Source organism: Salvelinus sp. IW2-2015, unplaced genomic scaffold (genome assembly GCF_002910315.2).
Source record: "Salvelinus sp. IW2-2015 unplaced genomic scaffold, ASM291031v2 Un_scaffold3235, whole genome shotgun sequence".
NCBI lineage: Eukaryota > Metazoa > Chordata > Actinopteri > Salmoniformes > Salmonidae > Salvelinus > Salvelinus sp. IW2-2015.
In genome coordinates this window covers 69,856-87,476 of record NW_019944522.1, presented here as the reverse complement: position 1 = coordinate 87,476, position 17,621 = coordinate 69,856, and the positions used below count along the sequence as shown (strand labels likewise).

The window sequence follows — 17,621 nt, the reverse complement described above, 5'->3', positions numbered from 1 at the left end:
AAGAGCAGGCATTAATAACCAGCTGTAAGAGCAGGCATTAATAACCAGCTGTAATAGCAGGCATTAATAACCAGCTGTAATAGCAGGCATTAATAACCAGCTGTAAGAGCAGGCATTAATAACCAGCTGTAAGAGCAGGCATTAATAACCAGCTGTAATAGCAGGCATTAATAACCAGCTGTAAGAGCAGGCTTTAATAACCAGCTGTAATAGCAGGCATTAATAACCAGCTGTAAGTAGCAGGCATTAATAACCAGCTGTAAGAGCAGGCATTAATAACCAGCTGTAATAGCAGGCATTAATAACCAGCTGTAAGAGCAGGCATTAATAACCAGCTGTAAGAGCAGGCATTAAATAACCAGCTGTAATAGCAGGCATTAATAACCAGCTGTAATAGCAGGCATTAATAACCAGCGTAAGAGCAGGCATTAAAAACCAGCTGTAATAGCAGGCATTAATAACCAGCTGTAATAGCAGGCATTAAATAACCAGCTGTAATAGCAGGCTTTAATAACCAGCTGTAAGAGCAGGCATTAATAACCAGCTGTAATAGCAGGCCATTAATAACCAGCTGTAAGAGCAGGCATTAATAACCAGCTGTAATAGCAGGCATTAATAACAGCTGTAATAACAGCATTAATAACCAGCTGTAATAGCAGGCTTTAATAACCAGCTGTAAGAGCAGGCATTAATAACCAGCACCATTCAATCGGACAGCGACATCATTGGAATTCAGAAGTTCAGCACCACATGGCAGTTGACAGCGACCATGTGTATATACTCAGGCATACTGTATGTATGTTCCCCCAGGTATGTGGTGTGTTGGAGAGCCTGGAACAAGAGTATCGTAGGACGAGGACTGGTGTGGTGGCGGAGAGAGGCAGGGGAGCAGGGGCCAGCCGGAGCACCTCATTCCCCTCATCAACAAACACATGGAACAGAAGAAGCCTTCCTCAAGGTACGGAGAGAGAGAGAGAGAGAGAGAGAGAGAGAGAGAGAGAGAGAGAGAGAGAGAGAGAGAGAGAGAGAGAGAGAGAGAAGAGAGAGGAAAGAAAAGAAAGACGAAGCAGACAGAAAGGCAGAGAGATGACAGAAAGGTGGAGAAGGACAGAAAGAGAGAGAGAGAAACAGAAAGACGGAAAGAGGGCAGAAAGACGGATAGAGGACAGAAAGACATAGAAAGGACAGAAAGACGGATAGAGGCACAGAAAGACGGATAGTGGACAGAAAGACATAGAAAGGACAGAAAGACAGATAGAGGAAAGAAAGACATAGAAAGGACAGAAAGACAGATAGTGGACAGAAAAGACGTATAGAGGACAGAAAGAACATAGAAAGGACAGAAAGACAGATAGTGGACAAGAAAGACGGAAGAGGACAGAAAGAAGGTAGAGAACAGAAAGACATAGAAAGGACAGAAAGACAGATAGTGGACAGGAAAACGGAAGAGGACAGAAGAAGAGGTAGAGAAACGAAGACTAGAAAGGACAAAAGACGGATGAAGACGAGACAGAAAAGACGGATAGTGGACAGAAAGACAGATAGTGGATAGAAGATGGATAGGGACAGGAAGACGGATAGAGGATAGAAAAAGACGATAGTGAACAGAAAGAACACCACGAACAACAGCTCTTGATGAATGTTACACAACATCTCCGTAGACCAAACTACTCAACAATAAACCACTGGCCAGAAGTAGTAGACAGATAAGTGAGGAGCACCAGCCATATATTTACATTGGCTTGAGATAGGAGAAACCTTCGGAAGTGCTGGGTCACTAGTGTTGTCCTTTAAAAAATTGTTTAAATCACTTGAAAATAAAATTACATCTTTGAATCGGTCTCTCTCATTTGGACAAGTTAACTAGTGCTTATGAGGATCACATGATTTCTTTCAAATCTGGGAAAACTGGAGACTGATTCTTTTCCCCATGACTATAGACTTCAGACCAGGCTATAGTTATGCATCCCATGCACTATTAAGATAAACGGGCACTGACGGTTGTAACAGTGAGTCGTATTATACACGCATCATTAATCCTAATAATGGAGTCTATTGACTCACCCGTGCCTCAACTAAGAACATAATTGTAAAAAATCGCCTCAAAATCTGTCAGTTTAAGGATAGGATATCAGTATTTTTTGCATGGGCATGCCTCAATCCACTCATTCGCATTTGTCGGGGCCTGGAAGCGTGGCAGAGCCTACAGCAGTGTTTGTTCAGACCATGAGACAGCCGAAAATCAAGCGGCTTCTCAAAGAAAACTTTGTAGCGTCAACCGAACAGGTTTGGCCTACACAAAACTAAGATTACACCACTATGGGAAAGGGAGACTCTCGCGAACGCGATGTTCTATATTTTGCTCTACGACCCCCACAAGTGTCACGAGGACTCGTCTGAAGGTCAACGAAGGAAGATGGAAGTAGTTTTGTGCCCCAAAAATACAGGTTAATAATTTTTTACTGTCTATTTTGCCATTCATGATATGTGTTATTCAATGTATTTCTTATGAGGGCTATATAGTACAGGCCATATTCAATATTTTCTCAAATCATTTTACTTACTTTTTTGGGATTTACAGTTCGAAATATCAAATAGCTAAATTGATCTTGTGGGCCTCCCGGTGGCGCAGTGGTCTAAGGCACTGCATCGCAGTGCTAGCTGTGCCACCAGAGACTTCATGGGGGCGGCGCACGCCAATGGAACCATGGGGCGGCGCACAATTGGCCAGCGTCGTCCGGGTTAGGGAGGTTTGCCTGGCAGGGATTCCTTGTCTCATCCCGCACTAGCAACTCCGGTGGCGGGCCCGGGGCGTAGTGCACGCTGACCAGGTCGCTAGTGTACGGTGTTTCCTCCGGCAATTGGTGCGTGGCTTCTGGGGTTGGATGCGCGCTGTGTTAAGAAGCAGTGTTGGGTTGTGTTCGGAGGACGCAGGCTCTCGACCTATCGCACCGATGAGACAAGACAGTAACTACTAACAAATTGGATTACCACGAAATTGGGGGAGAAAAAGGGGGTTGAAACAGTTGTAAAAAAAAAATTATTAACAAATTTAAATTGCTAAATCATCTTTCAAAATAATGTTCAAATGTTTAGCTTAGTCTCCCACCCGTCCCCCAACGGTTATACTTAAACAACTGAAGTAGCCTTCATACTAATACAACCACACTGTTTATTGATAGTCATATACCAAGTGCAGGTTGTTCTTTCAAACATAGGCAAATTCATTGAAACCTTAGGCAACAGGATGATCTCCCTGCCTGACCTTGGTGCTGAGAGCAGAGCAACGCTCCTGGGCCTTGCCCACAGTAAGCACTCTGGGGTTACTTATGACCTGTGTGTAGCCCGGGGCAACCAGAAGTCCACACGTTTATCCGTCGCCGTGGTTGATGCTGTCCATCATAGTGTCAGCCAGGGGCTGTGTGAGCCAGCCAGCCTAGTGAGAAGGCCATGCTGGAGGACCCAGGTCAGGGGTAGCACAATTGGTACACACACTCACAGGCACGAAGGCATACACATGCAGACAACACACACGTATTACACACACACACCACACCACACACTACACACACACACACACACACACACACACACACACACACCCACACACACACCCACACCCACCCACACACAACACACACCACACCACCCACACACACACACACACACCACACACACAGGCACGAAGTCATACACAACACACATTGCCATACACACACAACACACACAACACACACACACAACACAGCAGATAAACACACAGGTGTGCAACACACAGGTATTCACCACCACAAGCACACACGTGCGGAAGGCACCACCAAACTCTCTTTTTAGCTCTCATCCACGGCAAACTCTCCATTCACATTTAACACAGAGGCTGCCACCCCAGCCTGTCGGCTATAGTGACAGGATTGGGACACTTACCCCTCAACAGTAAACATCCATAGAAATACAAATTATGGTTGATTTAGTATACTGTGTCTTAAGCATCACTCAAAACATTTAGAAGCCCTGAACATCCCTGGGCTCTCAGCACACAATCTAGCATTAGCAACAGACCATACAGCCAGCACGATCAATAGACAGCATGCTTAGTTTGTTCTACCCATACCCCACCAAGTCCCTAAAATGGGTCTTAGTTTCAATTAGTGCTCTCTGCAACTCCCAACCGGTTAAATTTGCGCGGACGGAGTAGTCTGGAGCAGGAGGAGTACCAGGACCCACTGAAACAGATGGCTCAGCGCGACACTTGGGCTTCCAGCAGGGCAAAATCAATGCTGCATAACTTTCAAAACAGAAAAATAAATTAATAATGATAGGAAGACAAAATTGCTCCATTGCCGGCGCAATCTAATTAATAGGTCGTTTTGTTTATGGCTGCTGGTTGTTGTTCTTGTTGACTCTTCTTTTTTCCCTTTTCAAACAGTGAAATATCGACTTGGAGAACGGTAAGGCAAACTGTGCACCTTGAAAATGAAGCACGCCTCGTTTTGCGCCTCTTTTATCCCTCCTGTTCTCGCCATCCTTCTTCTCCGGTGCGTGGATTCCCGAGGTTAACCAATGGCTTTGACTTAGGATCCATTCAAAACTGATTTGCTCAGATCAACAGGATGGTCGAGAGATGGGTGTGAGCTATGTGTAGCGGGTTTATGCTCAGTGTCTGTAGACCCGTCAGACCGCTGTTGGAGGGTGGTGGGATCTGGAGGGAGCCAGGGATGGACCAGATCCACATCGGCCTGCCAGAGCGCAGGAAGACGCCTGCCCAGTGCTCCTCGGTCACCATCAGGGTCAGATACCCTTGACCATAACCCACTGATCACTGCTGTACCACAGTCACCTTCTTTTATCCATCCATTCAACATTCTGCCTTTTTGAAACAACTGTTTACCGTCTTAGCAACATAGAAACAATCTAGATGGATGACATAACAGAAGTCAAGAATAATGTTTGAAGAGTGATATTTTGTTTGTCGTTGTCAGGACCACCAAAGCCCCTCCCCATGCAGATTGCATGGGGAGCCCATGGAGGCAGACTCCCTGTACTGTAAGTCATGTCAAAGTTCCGGTGCATTGTGTAGTAATGCATGCACTGTACACTACAATGTGCTACACCACAGGTGGTCATATAGAACGTTCATCATCTAGGTGTCTCATGATGCTCCACATAAGATATTAAGTGCTTTAAAGTACCCCGGCAGAGTTCGCGAGAGTGAAGCTGCGTTTTTTAAATATTTTAATTATTCATAACTGATATGTAATAACACAGAGCTGTATGATCAATGTGTTCAATGGTCCTCAAACTACTCCCCTGCACAAGTACCAGTGTTGTTGTTTTACGTTTTGTTCATTTCAAATAAATGGGCCAACTGCTGATAAAACCAGTGTTTGCTTTTAATTACAGATGTGACTCCTCTGACAAGCATCACAGTGAAGTGGAGCCAGAATTTACATACAGTCTTTCAGTCCGTATGGGAGAATCTAGTGCATGAACAAAACAAGTAGTTATGAGTGGCACTTGTGTCTGTTGGGCAAAAAAACTCCACAAATCAAAGTTAGGCTCTGACAATACATAATTGTGTGTTGGGTGATTCCATTTGGTGAGTTATAGACGTCTCGATGGCTGATTTGAATCAGTCAACCGTGTTAAATGTTCATTAAAATGGGATTTATCCAACCTAAGTTATTAACAACAAACTGTTATGCAAATCATGTTTTGCATGACATAACGATAATTTAACCCCATTCATTTACACAATATCATGTATGACTACATCTCTATTGTACACTGGGCAAACCTTTTAAAGGGCCATGCATTTAATTTTTTTTATATATAACCATTTATTATGACGACTAACTTATAAAATCCTTAATTATCTTAGTTTAACTGTTGTTACACTATCAGGAATCAAGGGTAAGACCCGATGCAGACACGTTCAAATTCGACAATGGTTTATATTCCAACAGAGGAGCAAAGGACAGGGGTCAAGGCAAAGGCAGGGCGTCAGTAAACCAGAGTGGGCAACGGTTACCGGACAGCAGGGCAGGCAACAGGGGTCAGGGAGCAGAGGTTCAGGAAACCAGAGGTGGTTCAACAGGTACCGGACAGCGGGCCAGGCACAGGCAGGGTAGGCAGAGGTTCAACAATCCAGAGGTGGATTAAAGTACACGTTGTCGGCAGGCAGGCGCAGGTTCAGGGGCAGCAGAATGGTCAGACAGGGCGGGCTTCAGAGTCAGGGACAAGGCTAGGGTCAAAAACCAGGACAGCCGAGAAAAAGAGAGACTAGGAACAGGCAGGAGCTGATAACAAAAAAAACGCTTGGTTGACTTGGACAAACAAGACAACTGGCAACGGACAAACAGAGAACACAGGTTATTAAATACCACAGGGATTAATGGGCGAGATGGGGCTACCCTGGAGAGGTGTGGAGACAAACACAAATGAACAGTGAAAAGACTAGGTGTGGACAGTAACACCATCAGAACCCCAAAATTATACATTGTTTACTCCATGTGTTTGTAAACCATCAATTGCTAAAACAAACACTGCTGTTAGGTTGTAAAAACATGGTTAAACATATAATTTGATCTAATGGATGGTCAGTCCCAGTATTGCATAGCTTTGTTAGGTTACGTTCTCTAGCCCCATTCCCTCAGTATTTACCAAATCAGCGCTGTAGGGTAGGCCGCTTTGTTGTGCTGTGGTAATGAATTCCCATTTAATAATCTATTTGAAATCAAATCAAATTTTTTATCAAATACAAACTCTTATAGCCCTTTAAGCTTTCAAACATGGCCAGCTTCTCTTTCAAGTCCGTATATTTTGGGGCTGAACCTTTTTTTGACCTCAATTCTCATGGAAAGGTTAATTGTCAATTAAATGATACTCCAGTAACATTAATCAATGGGCAGGTTGAAGATGAATTTGGACATCAAGCCCACGCACAATAACGACCACTACAGGGTTGAGTTCATGATGACGATGAATGGCACGCTTCTCTTTTGAAGTAAAAAAGGGTTTCTTTAATGGCTGAGATACCATTTACCCCCCCCCATTGCCTCATTATTTCTTGTTTCGTAACCCGAGGGCTATAGGTATAATGAGCTAGTACAGGTCAGGGCTACCTTGATGGTGATAGTTACATTTCATGATCTGTGGCAATTTAACATTTTCTTCTCTGAAATACTACTAGCCGGTCTAATACTCATAGAATTTCACACATCCACATGGTGGCTTTCACATCGTCGTGGCAGTTCCACAGTCGGCCTCTGTTTTTTGAGCATAATTCGGTTGATGGCCTTGAACAATCTTGAAGGTACGCAAAGGCCTGTGATTTACCACACACACACACACACACACACACACACACACACACACACACACACACAAACAGAGACAGAAGAGCAGCCATATGCATAATGATGATATTTCAGCCACTGTGTTTATACCTGGCAGTGCAAATGTGTGTGTGTGTGTGTGTGTTGCTCTTGTAGGTATCCTCAGTGAGCTCCTGCAGAGGGAGAACAGGGTTCTACATTTCTGGACTCTGAAGAAGCGTCGTCTGGACCAGTGTCAACAGTATCTGCTGTTCCAGAGCCACACCCAACAGGTGAGTTTGCCACGCCTCCTTTAGATGAGTCCACACCCAACAGGTGAGTTTGTCCACGCCTCTTTAAGATGAGTCCACACCCAACAGGTGTGTTTTGGCCACACAACCGCCACATGTTGCCTATGGTGGTAGTAGCTGAGTCCTCGGAGGTGACTGTGCCAGCACCCATAACAAGTGATGCTTTTGCCCCACAGAGCCGTGGGACCTCTCCCTTAGATGTGAAGTCGCGATGTGTCACCGCATCAGACTCGAATAGGCGTTCGCAGGTGGAGATTTGTCACGCCTCCTTTAGAATGAGGTCCACACCCAACAGGTAAGTTTGGGCACATGCCTTCCTTTGATGAGTCGCACACGCCCAAGCAGGTGGAGTCTTGCCAACACCTCCTTTTAGATGAGTCCACCCCAACCAGTGAGGTTTGCCACAACCTGCCTTTAAGATGAGTCCACACCCAACACAGGGTAAGTTTGGCCACCCGGTCCATTTAGATGCAGTCACACCCAAAGGTGAGTTTGCCACGCCTCCTTTAGATGAGTCCACACCCAACAGGTGAGTTTGCACGCCTCCTTTAGAATGAGTCCACACCCAACAGGTGAGTTTGCCACACCTCCTTTAGATGAGTCCACAGACCCAACAGTGAGTTTGCCCACACCTCCTTTAGATGAGTCACAACCCAACAGGTGAGTTTGCCACCCTCCTTTAGATGAGTCCCACACCAAACAGGTGAGTTTGTCACGCCTCCTTTAGATGAGTCCACACCCAACAGGTGAGTTTGCCACAGACCTCCTTTAGATGAGTCCACACCCAATCAGGTGAGTTTTGCACAGCCTCCTTTAGATGAGAGTCCACACCCAACAGGTGAGTTTGCCACACCTCCTTGTAGATGAGTCCAACACCGCAACATGAGTTTGCCACAGCTCCTTTAGATGAGTCCACACCCAACAGGTGAGTTTGCCACTCCTTTAGATGAGTCCACACCCAACAGGTGAGTTTGCCACACCTCCTTTAGATGAGTCACACCCAACAGGTGAGTTTGCCACCCTCCTTTAGATGAGTCCACACCCCCAGAGTGGAGTTTGCCCCACACCTCCTTTAGATGAAAGTCCACACCCAACATGGTGAGTTTGCCACACCATCCACTTTTAGATGAGTCCACACCACACAGGTGAGTTTGCACCCTCCTTTAGATGAGTCCACACCCAACAGGTGAGTTTGCACCCAGCCTCCCTTTTAGATGAGTCCACACCCAACAGGTGAGTTTGCCACACCTCCTTTAGATTGAGTCCACACCCAGACGAGTGTTGCCACACCTCCTTTAGTATGAGTCCACACCCAACAGTGAGTTTGCCACACCTCCTTTAGATGAGTCCACACCCAACAGTGTGGTTTGCCACACCCCTCCTTTAGATGAGTCCACACCAACAGGTGGTTTGCCCACCTTCCTTTAGATGAGTCCACACCCAACAGGTGAGTTTGCCACACCTCCTTTAGATGAGTCCCACACCCACAGTGTGAGTTTGCCACACCTCCTTTAGATGAGTCCACCCCAGTTCGGAAACCTGAGTTTGAGATGTAAATTATGACACAGAGCCCATGTGGCACCCAGACAACTGCATTACCCTGAAAATGGTTTGTCCTCTCTCTCTCTCTGCTTTTTTCTCGCCCTTTCCTCTCTCTTTATCTCTCTCTCCATCTCTCTCTCCAGGCGTTGGATTGGCTGCAGCAAGAGTGGTGAGCACTACCTGTCCATTCACACATCGCCAGGGGCAACCAGTGCAGAGACCCAGGACCTGCTGGCTCAACACAGGGAATTCTGCATCTCGGCTAAGGTGAACACACACACAGACCCACTCACATACACACATGCTTACACACACACTACAAAGGTAAGGGTATATCAGAACAGTTCCCACAATCCATTTCTCCCCTCTACCTCCTCCCAGCACACTCAGGAGAAGGTGCACCTGCTGATCCAGCTGGCAGAGAGCATGCTGGGTAAGGGCCACTCCCACGGGTGGAGCTACGGAGTGTGTGTCGACGGTGGACAAGCGCTACCGAGAGTTCTCCATGCGCATGGCCAGTACCGGACCACACTGGAGACTGCACTGGGAGGCTGCACACAGGTGTGTGTGAGGGTTGGAGTGTGTGTTTCTTGACGGCTAGTTGTCTTCCATGTGTGTGAGGGTGACTGAATGTGTTCGGCTGGTGGGTGCACGTGTGTGTGTGTCTCAGATTCCAGCTGAGACACACACTGAAGGATTTATGTATGGCGTTTTTGCCCATGTCTGTTTCTTCATGTCAATGAGGTTCTCTGAGTGGTATTGAATTGTCTCCGTGTACGGTGTCCCCTGTAGGACAATAAGGACCTGGAACTGGAGCTCATCCCCAACAGCCCTCTCTGACTCTGACCCGAAGTGAACCTGAACGACCCCAACCACGAGGTCAGCGACGAGAAGAGGAGGACGGCCAGGAAGAAAGAGTGAGTCCAACAGAGAAAGAGAGAGAGATGAGAGAGCGAGAGGGGGAAGCGGAGAGAGGATAAGTGGGTGTGTGTGTGTGGTGTGTGTGTGTGTGAGAAAGAGAGAGAAGAGGGAGAGATAGAGAGATGGTAGGATAATTGTATTTATTGAAAAGTAGCCAGTTTCCTGGTACTCCTGCAGGTATATCATGTCAGAGCTTCTCCAGACAGAGAGGGTGTATGTGAAGGATCTGCAGGAGTGTATTGATACCTACCTGTGGGAGATGACCAGTGGCTCTGAAGAGATCCCCAGCAGGATCGCCAACAAGGATGACGTTGTCTTTGGGAACATCCAGGACATTTACGAGTTCCATAACAGGTGTGTATATTACAGTCTGTATAGCACAATATGTGTGTAATGTATGGTGTTTCACAATATCATTAAATAGAACAGAAATTGAATTTATCCCGAGCCAATATGGCCGCCATTATCCCATTCTAGAGTTCTGCAGGTCTATGACATCTATGACATTATATGTATGTCTCTAGGGTATAGCACAGAGGGATTCAATATTACTTTACAGGTCTGGACTCCTGCTGCTTTTCTGTTCTACCTGATAATGAATTTCACCCTCATGGTGTCTCAGGTCTAAATCAGTCACTGCTTAGACGGGAAGAATTAAAAAAGCAATGGAACTGGCTTCAAGGTCCATGTTTGAGTTTGAAGGGTGTAGGCATAACATAACAGATGTGTGTATAGTGTGTATAATGATGGTTTGTGTTTGGTTGCAGTATTTTCCTGAAGGAGCTGGAGAACTACGACAGCTACCTGAGGATGTGGGTCACTGCTTCGTCACCTGGGTAACCACCAAAACATTATGTCTGATAGAGCATAGAGAGAGAGAGAGCAGAGAGAGAGAGAGAGAGAGAGAGAGAGAGAGAGAGAGAGAGAGAGAGTGTTTGTGTTCCAATGAATCACAGTACTGAGGAGTGTTGTCTGAACTTCACCTCTCTCTCTCTCTCTCTCTCTCTCTCTCTCTCTCTCTCTCTCTCTCTTCTCTCTCTCTCTCTCTCTCTCTCTCTCTCTCTCTCTCTCTCTTCTCTCTCTCAATTCAATTCAATTTAAAGGCTTTATTGGCATGGGAAACATATGTTTACATTGCCAAAGCAAGTGAAATAGATACAATTAAGTAAACATAACATTTCCAAAAGTTCCAAAAGAATAAAGACATTTCAAATGTCATATTATGTCTATATATAGTGTTGTAATGATGTGCAAATAGTTCAAGTACAAAAGGTAAATAAAATAACATACATCTCTCTCTCTCTTTCTCTCAGGCAGATAAGTTCCACATGTATGTGACGTATTGTAGAAATAAACCAGACTCCAGCCTTCTGATCCAGCAACATGGGACAGGCTTCTTTCAGGTGACACACTCTCCATTTCCCTTTTTCTTTCTTTCTTTCTTTCTCCTTTCTCTCTCTCTCTTTTCCACATCTCAGCATAATACAGTTAGTCTGTAGATGGCAATCCCTGTTCAGTGTAGCGTCTCTGCAGCCCTGATTTTCCGCTGTGTGTATGTGTGTAGGAGGTCCAGAGGAGGCATGGTCTTGCTAACTCCATCTCCTCAGCGCTCATCAAGCCGGTTCAACGCATCACCAAGTACCACTCCTTCTCAAGGTACAGAAACAGAAATACTGATGTGTGTTGCTTTTACAAGACACTATTCTTATGCTCTCTGTCTCTCTGTCTCTCTGTCCCCGCTGTCTGTCTGTCTGCCTGTCTGTCTGTCTGTTGTGTCTGTCTTCTGTTCTGTCTCTTCTGTCTCTCTGTCTCTCTGTCTCTCTCTCTCTCTTCTTGTCTTCTGTCTCGCTGTCTCTGCTGTCTGTCTTCGTTCTCTGTCCTCTCCTCGCTGTCTGTCGTGTCTGTGCCTGCCTGCCCTGCCTGCCTGTCTGTCTGTCTGTCCGTCTGTCTGTCTGTGTCTGTCTGTCTGTCTGTCTGTCTCTCTGTCTCTCTGTCTCTCTGTCTCGCTGTCTGTCTGTCTGCCTGCCTGCCTTCTGTCTGTCTGTTCGTGTCTGTCTGTCTCTCTCTCTTGTCTCTCTGTCTCTCTGTCTGTCTGTCCTCTCTGTCTCTCTGTCTCTCTGTCTCACTTTCTGTCTGTCTCTCTGTCTTCTGTCTGCTGTCTCCTGTCTGTCTCTGTCTGTCTGTCTGCCTGCCTCCTTGTCCTGTCTGTCTGTCTGTCTGTCTGTCTGGTCTGTCCTGTCTGTCTGTCTGTCTGTCTGTCTGTCTGTCTCTGTCTGTCTGTCTGTCTGGCTGTCTGTCTGGCTGTCTGTCTGGCTGTCTTCTGTCTCTCTGTCTGCTGTCTCGCTGTTTCTCTGTCCTCTCTGTCTCTTCTGTCTCTCTGTCTGTCTCTCTGTCTCTCTGTCTCTCTGTCTCGCTGTCTGTCTGTCTGCTGCCTGCCGCTGCCTGCCTGCCTGCCTGCCTGTCTGTCTGTCTGTCTGTCGTCTGTCTGTCTGTCTGTCTGTCTGTCTGTCTGTCTGTATGTCTGTCTGTCTGTCTGTCTGTCTGTCTGTGTGACCAGGAGTTGTTGGCGTGTTGTGAGGAGGGAAAAGGCGAGATCAAGGAGGGTCTGGACGTCATGCTGAGCGTTCCAAAGCGAGCCAACGATGCATGCATGTTAGCATGCTAGAGGGTGAGCTGATGTCACATCCTGCTATATGATGTCACTTTTCCTGCTGTATGAGGTCACATCCTGCTGTAAGATGTGACATGACTTCCTGCTGTATTCCTATCCCAGGTCTGGAGGAGGGCTTGGAGGTGCAGGGAGAGCTGCTCCTGCAGGATACRTTCCAGGTGTGGGATCCTAAATCCCTTATCAGGAAAGGCCGGGAACGCCACCTGTTCCTGTTCGAGCTCTCGCTGGTCTTCAGTAAAGAGATAAAGGACTCCTCCGGACGTACCAAGTACCTCTACAAGAGCAGGCTGAGGGTACTATACTATACTATACTATACTATACTATAGCATACTATACTATACTAATACCATACTACACTATACTATACTAATACCATACTATACCATGCCATACCATACTAAACTATACCATACCATACCATACTATACTAATACCATACTATATAATACCATGCTATACTATACCATACCATACTATACTATACTAATACCATACTATGCTATACTAATACCATACTGTGTCATGCCATACCATACGATACCATACCATACTATACTATACTAATACCATACTGTACCATACCACACTATACTAATACCATACTATACCATGCCATACTATACTATACTAATACCATYCTATATAATACCATGCTATACTAATACCACACTATACTATACCATACTATACCATAAAAWACCATACCATACTATACTATACTAAACTAAACTAATACCAWWCTATACCATACTATACTGTACTATACTGTACCGCACCATACTGCATCGTACCATACCGTACCATACTGTACTATACTGTACCGTACCATACTATACCCCCATCTCAACTATACACATAGTAAAAAACCTATATAATATTACTCTACCACACCAGGTACCTCTACAACAGCAGGCTGAGGGTACTGTACTATACCATTCTATACCATACCATACTATACCATACCATACCATACTATACCATACTATACTATAACATTCTATACCATACTATACCATATCATACTATACCATACCATACTATACCATACTATACTATACTATACCATTCTATACCATACTATACCATACTATACCATGCCATATCATACTATACCATACTATACCATACCATACTATATCATACCATACCATACTATACCATTCTATACCACACCATACCATGCCATACTATATAATAATATACCATACTATACTATACCATACCATACTATACCATACCATTCTATACCATACTATACCATACCATACCATACTATACCATACCATACCATACTATACCATTCTATACCACACCATACCATACCATACTATACCATACTATGTCATACTATACCATACCATATCATACTATACCATACCATATCATACTATACCATACCATACAATACCATACCATACTATGCCATACTATACCATAATATACCATATTATACAATACCATACTATACCATACTATGCCATACTATACCATACTATACCATAAACATAGTAATACACATATAAAATATTATTCTACCACACCAGGTACCTCTACAATAGCAGGCTGAGGGTATGGCTACGCCACATATATACTTTCATGCATTCTACATCCCATATACCCCACCTAGTTTCCCAAAGGAAACATTAACTGCCTTGTGTCCTCTTCCAGACGTCAGAGTTGGGGGTGACAGAGCACATTGAGGGGGACCCCTGTAAGTTTGCTCTGTGGGTGGGCCGTACCCCCACCTCGGACAACAAGACCGTCCTCAAGGTAACAGCCAAATATATTTTTAGTGGCACTCTCGCTACTGCCTGTCAACTCTGGTGAACCTTTTCATGTGCGCTCGCGACTGCATCTCAGTGCTAGAAGCGTCACTACGGACCAGGTTTGATTCCAGGCTGTATCAAACCGGCCGTGATTAGGAGTCCCATAGGGTGGCGCACAATTGGCCCAGCGTCGCCGGGTTAGGATTGCCGGGGTAGGATTTGGCCGGGGTAGGATTTGGCCGGGGTAGTTTGGCGGGGTAGGCCGTCATTGTAAATAATACTTTGTTCTTAAATGACTTGCCTAAGTTAAATAAAGGTTAAATAAAAAAATTAAAATCTCTGGTGAACCTTTTCATGTGCAGTCTCTCTGATGTAGCTTCTGTTGTGCTTTCTATATTTACTTTACTATCTGTTTGTCTGTTTTATACTCTCTCCTGCACTCCCCCTTCTCTCTCTCCCTCTCTCACTCCTACTCGCTCTCTCTCTCTCACTCCCCCTCCGTCTCTCTCTCTCACTCCCCTCCTCCCCTCTCCCCCGTCCTCTTCTGACCCTCCCCCATCCCCTCTATCTCTCTCTCTCTCTCCCCTCAACCGCTCTTCTCTCCTCTCTCTCCCTCCTCCTCTCCCTCCTCCCTCTCTCCCTCCCTCCCCAGGCTCATCTCTGGAGCTGAAGCAGGAGTGGGTGCGTAACGTGCGTCAGGTGATCCAGGAGAGACGTGGCCATCTGAGAGGAGCGCTGAGGGAGCCCATCCCCCTCCCACAGACCCCGCCCACCTGGTCCGACACGCGCAGCATCAACAGGAGGTTCGTACACACACCACACCCCACTTTCCTCTCTCCCTCTCTTGTCTCTGTACCGCTAAGGTGGTTGTACACTTTGTATTACTTGCAAGACAGAGAAGTGGGTTGAGTGTTTTTATTATAGAATTAGAAATTAGAATACTAGAATGGTCATGATATCTTCTTTATGATGGATAAATGTTAAACATGGTTTGCCAGATATTGTGTGAAATAATGAATTTGAAGAATTTATACACACTGTATGTTTGTTAGCTAGATAGCCAGACAGTTTAGAGGAATGATTCCATGAATGTCAAATTAAATGCCAATATGCCAAATTCCATTCAAACAACGCAGTCAATCAAGCCAGACACTGGCTGAAATAGTTTGATGATACTGTAGGACTTAGACAAGTGGTAAATGCAACAAGTTCTGATATTGTATCATATAATAGCACTCTCAGATTTCCATGAAAGGAAACATTTAGACATTTATGGTCTGTTTACATATATCTTAGAGGCTATTTATACAGAACATTTGTATAAAACCCATATAAACTACATTTATAATTGTATAACAATATTTTAGGTTCACAATTTCTGATATATCACATGCCTATTTCACTTTTATTCTCCTCCATCAGTAAAATCAGGATTATGTCTCTACTGCCATTCATTCKRATTAGACTGGGTTGGATTTCTCCCTGACCAATATGGCTGCCATTTTCACCCCATTATGGAARTTCAATAGGATCTCTATGGTTTTTATTATGTAAGTGTCATCAGGTTGTGCGCGTACGTATCATGATATTTTTTATGTGTACGCGTCACCCCCCAGAGACACCAATGAGGATGCAGACAGCCTGGGAGATGCCAGCAGCCAGCCGGACACCGTCTCCATTGCCTCCCGCACCTCTCAGAACACAGCAGACAGCGACAAGGTAGAGACAGACTACACTACCCAGCAGCCACCACTGTTTACACAWAAAGTACCCAAGAGTGATCTGTTCTAAGTGTATATACACTCATACAGAGACTCTAAGAGCTTCTAAGAGTGTATGAGTTTTTACTGACGCTCTATGAGTGTAGTGACTTCCTTTACTAATGGAACACAGCCACTGCCAAGCCTGAGGCAGGGCTGTTTCTGACGCATACAGTCCACATTCACAGTTCCCTAAAGCCAAARGGCAAAAACATTCAATGAGATCCAGGGATATGGTGCAACAAAATAGATGATTGATTTTTCTTATATCTAACTAAAATGATTGTAAGTCGCTCTGGATAAGAGCGTCTGCTAAATGACTTAAATGTAATGTAAATGTAATCAACTTAAGGCATAGATTACTTGACATGAAAATGCATATTATGATCTGTTTGTATGTCTGGTCAAAAGACTAAACCGCTCCCGCGTCTAGCTAGGACTCCCTCCACCCCTGAAGGCCCAACTTCCTGTCTTTATCCTATCACTAACACACACACCCCAGTACAATAAATGGGCAAGAGGGGGAGCCAAAAACTAAGGTACACTCATAACAAAGGAATATACCTCAACCAGGTAAATATAAATCATAAAGGTACGTACCTAATAATGAATCACATACATTCATATTTCATATATATATATACACACATACATGGAGCTCTGTATGTTCTGTCTTTTATACAACTATGTCTACATCGGCTCTAACATACCGGCCCCTAATTGTTAACTGCACTGAATGCATAACAAGGATTTAATATTCAAAAATAGAGCCAATACACAAAACATACTATACCAGAGCAGCATTACGGTTCATAGCTATGTACATGTACAAGGTCCCATATAGGACAAGAGTCCAGTGAGCTCAGTCCCAGATTGGAAGTGTTCAAGTGTTCAACATCCCAAAATTCAAGAGTACGACATCCAAGAATCAGAGGTGCACGTGATTTGAAGATGGAGCTCTGCGTGTGTGTGTGTGTGTGTGTGTGTGTGTGTGTGTGCGTGTGCGTGTGCGTGTGCGTGTGCGTGTGCGTGTGTGTGTGTGTCTCATTCAGCTGCCTCCAGGAGCAGACAGTTTATTGATAGGTCTCTGTAAGATGTTGGTCTTAACCATGATGCTCTGGACAAGACCTTTGACCCCTGGCAAAGCCTCCACCACACTCCCCAGTAGCCAAGAGTTCCTTGGAGCTGTGTCATCCACGATGGAAACAAGGTCACCAGGACTGAAGTTTCTCTTAGTTTTGTTCCACTTGTTCCACTCCTGCATAAGTGGAGATACTCCCTTATCCATCTCTTCCAGAAGAGGTCAGGGATATATTGTACTTGCTTCCATCTCCTT

The 17,621-nt window shown here is 45.0% G+C and overlaps 1 protein-coding gene and 1 pseudogene across 1 annotated transcript in view; both read left to right on the top strand.

Moving 5' to 3' along the window:
• LOC112075554 (kalirin-like) overlaps positions 1 to 16,316 on the top strand; it is a 44,352-nt pseudogene extending 28,036 nt beyond the window's left edge.
• Positions 16,317 to 17,394: 1,078 nt separating this feature from the next.
• The window catches only part of LOC112075553 (sodium/calcium exchanger 3-like), a 9,805-nt gene continuing 9,578 nt past the window's right edge, over positions 17,395 to 17,621 (top strand). The window contains exons 1-2 of the mRNA XM_024142541.1: positions 17,395 to 17,495; positions 17,583 to 17,587. Coding sequence (XP_023998309.1) covers positions 17,395 to 17,495; positions 17,583 to 17,587 — 106 coding nt within the window. The remainder of the gene's footprint in view (positions 17,496 to 17,582; positions 17,588 to 17,621) is intronic.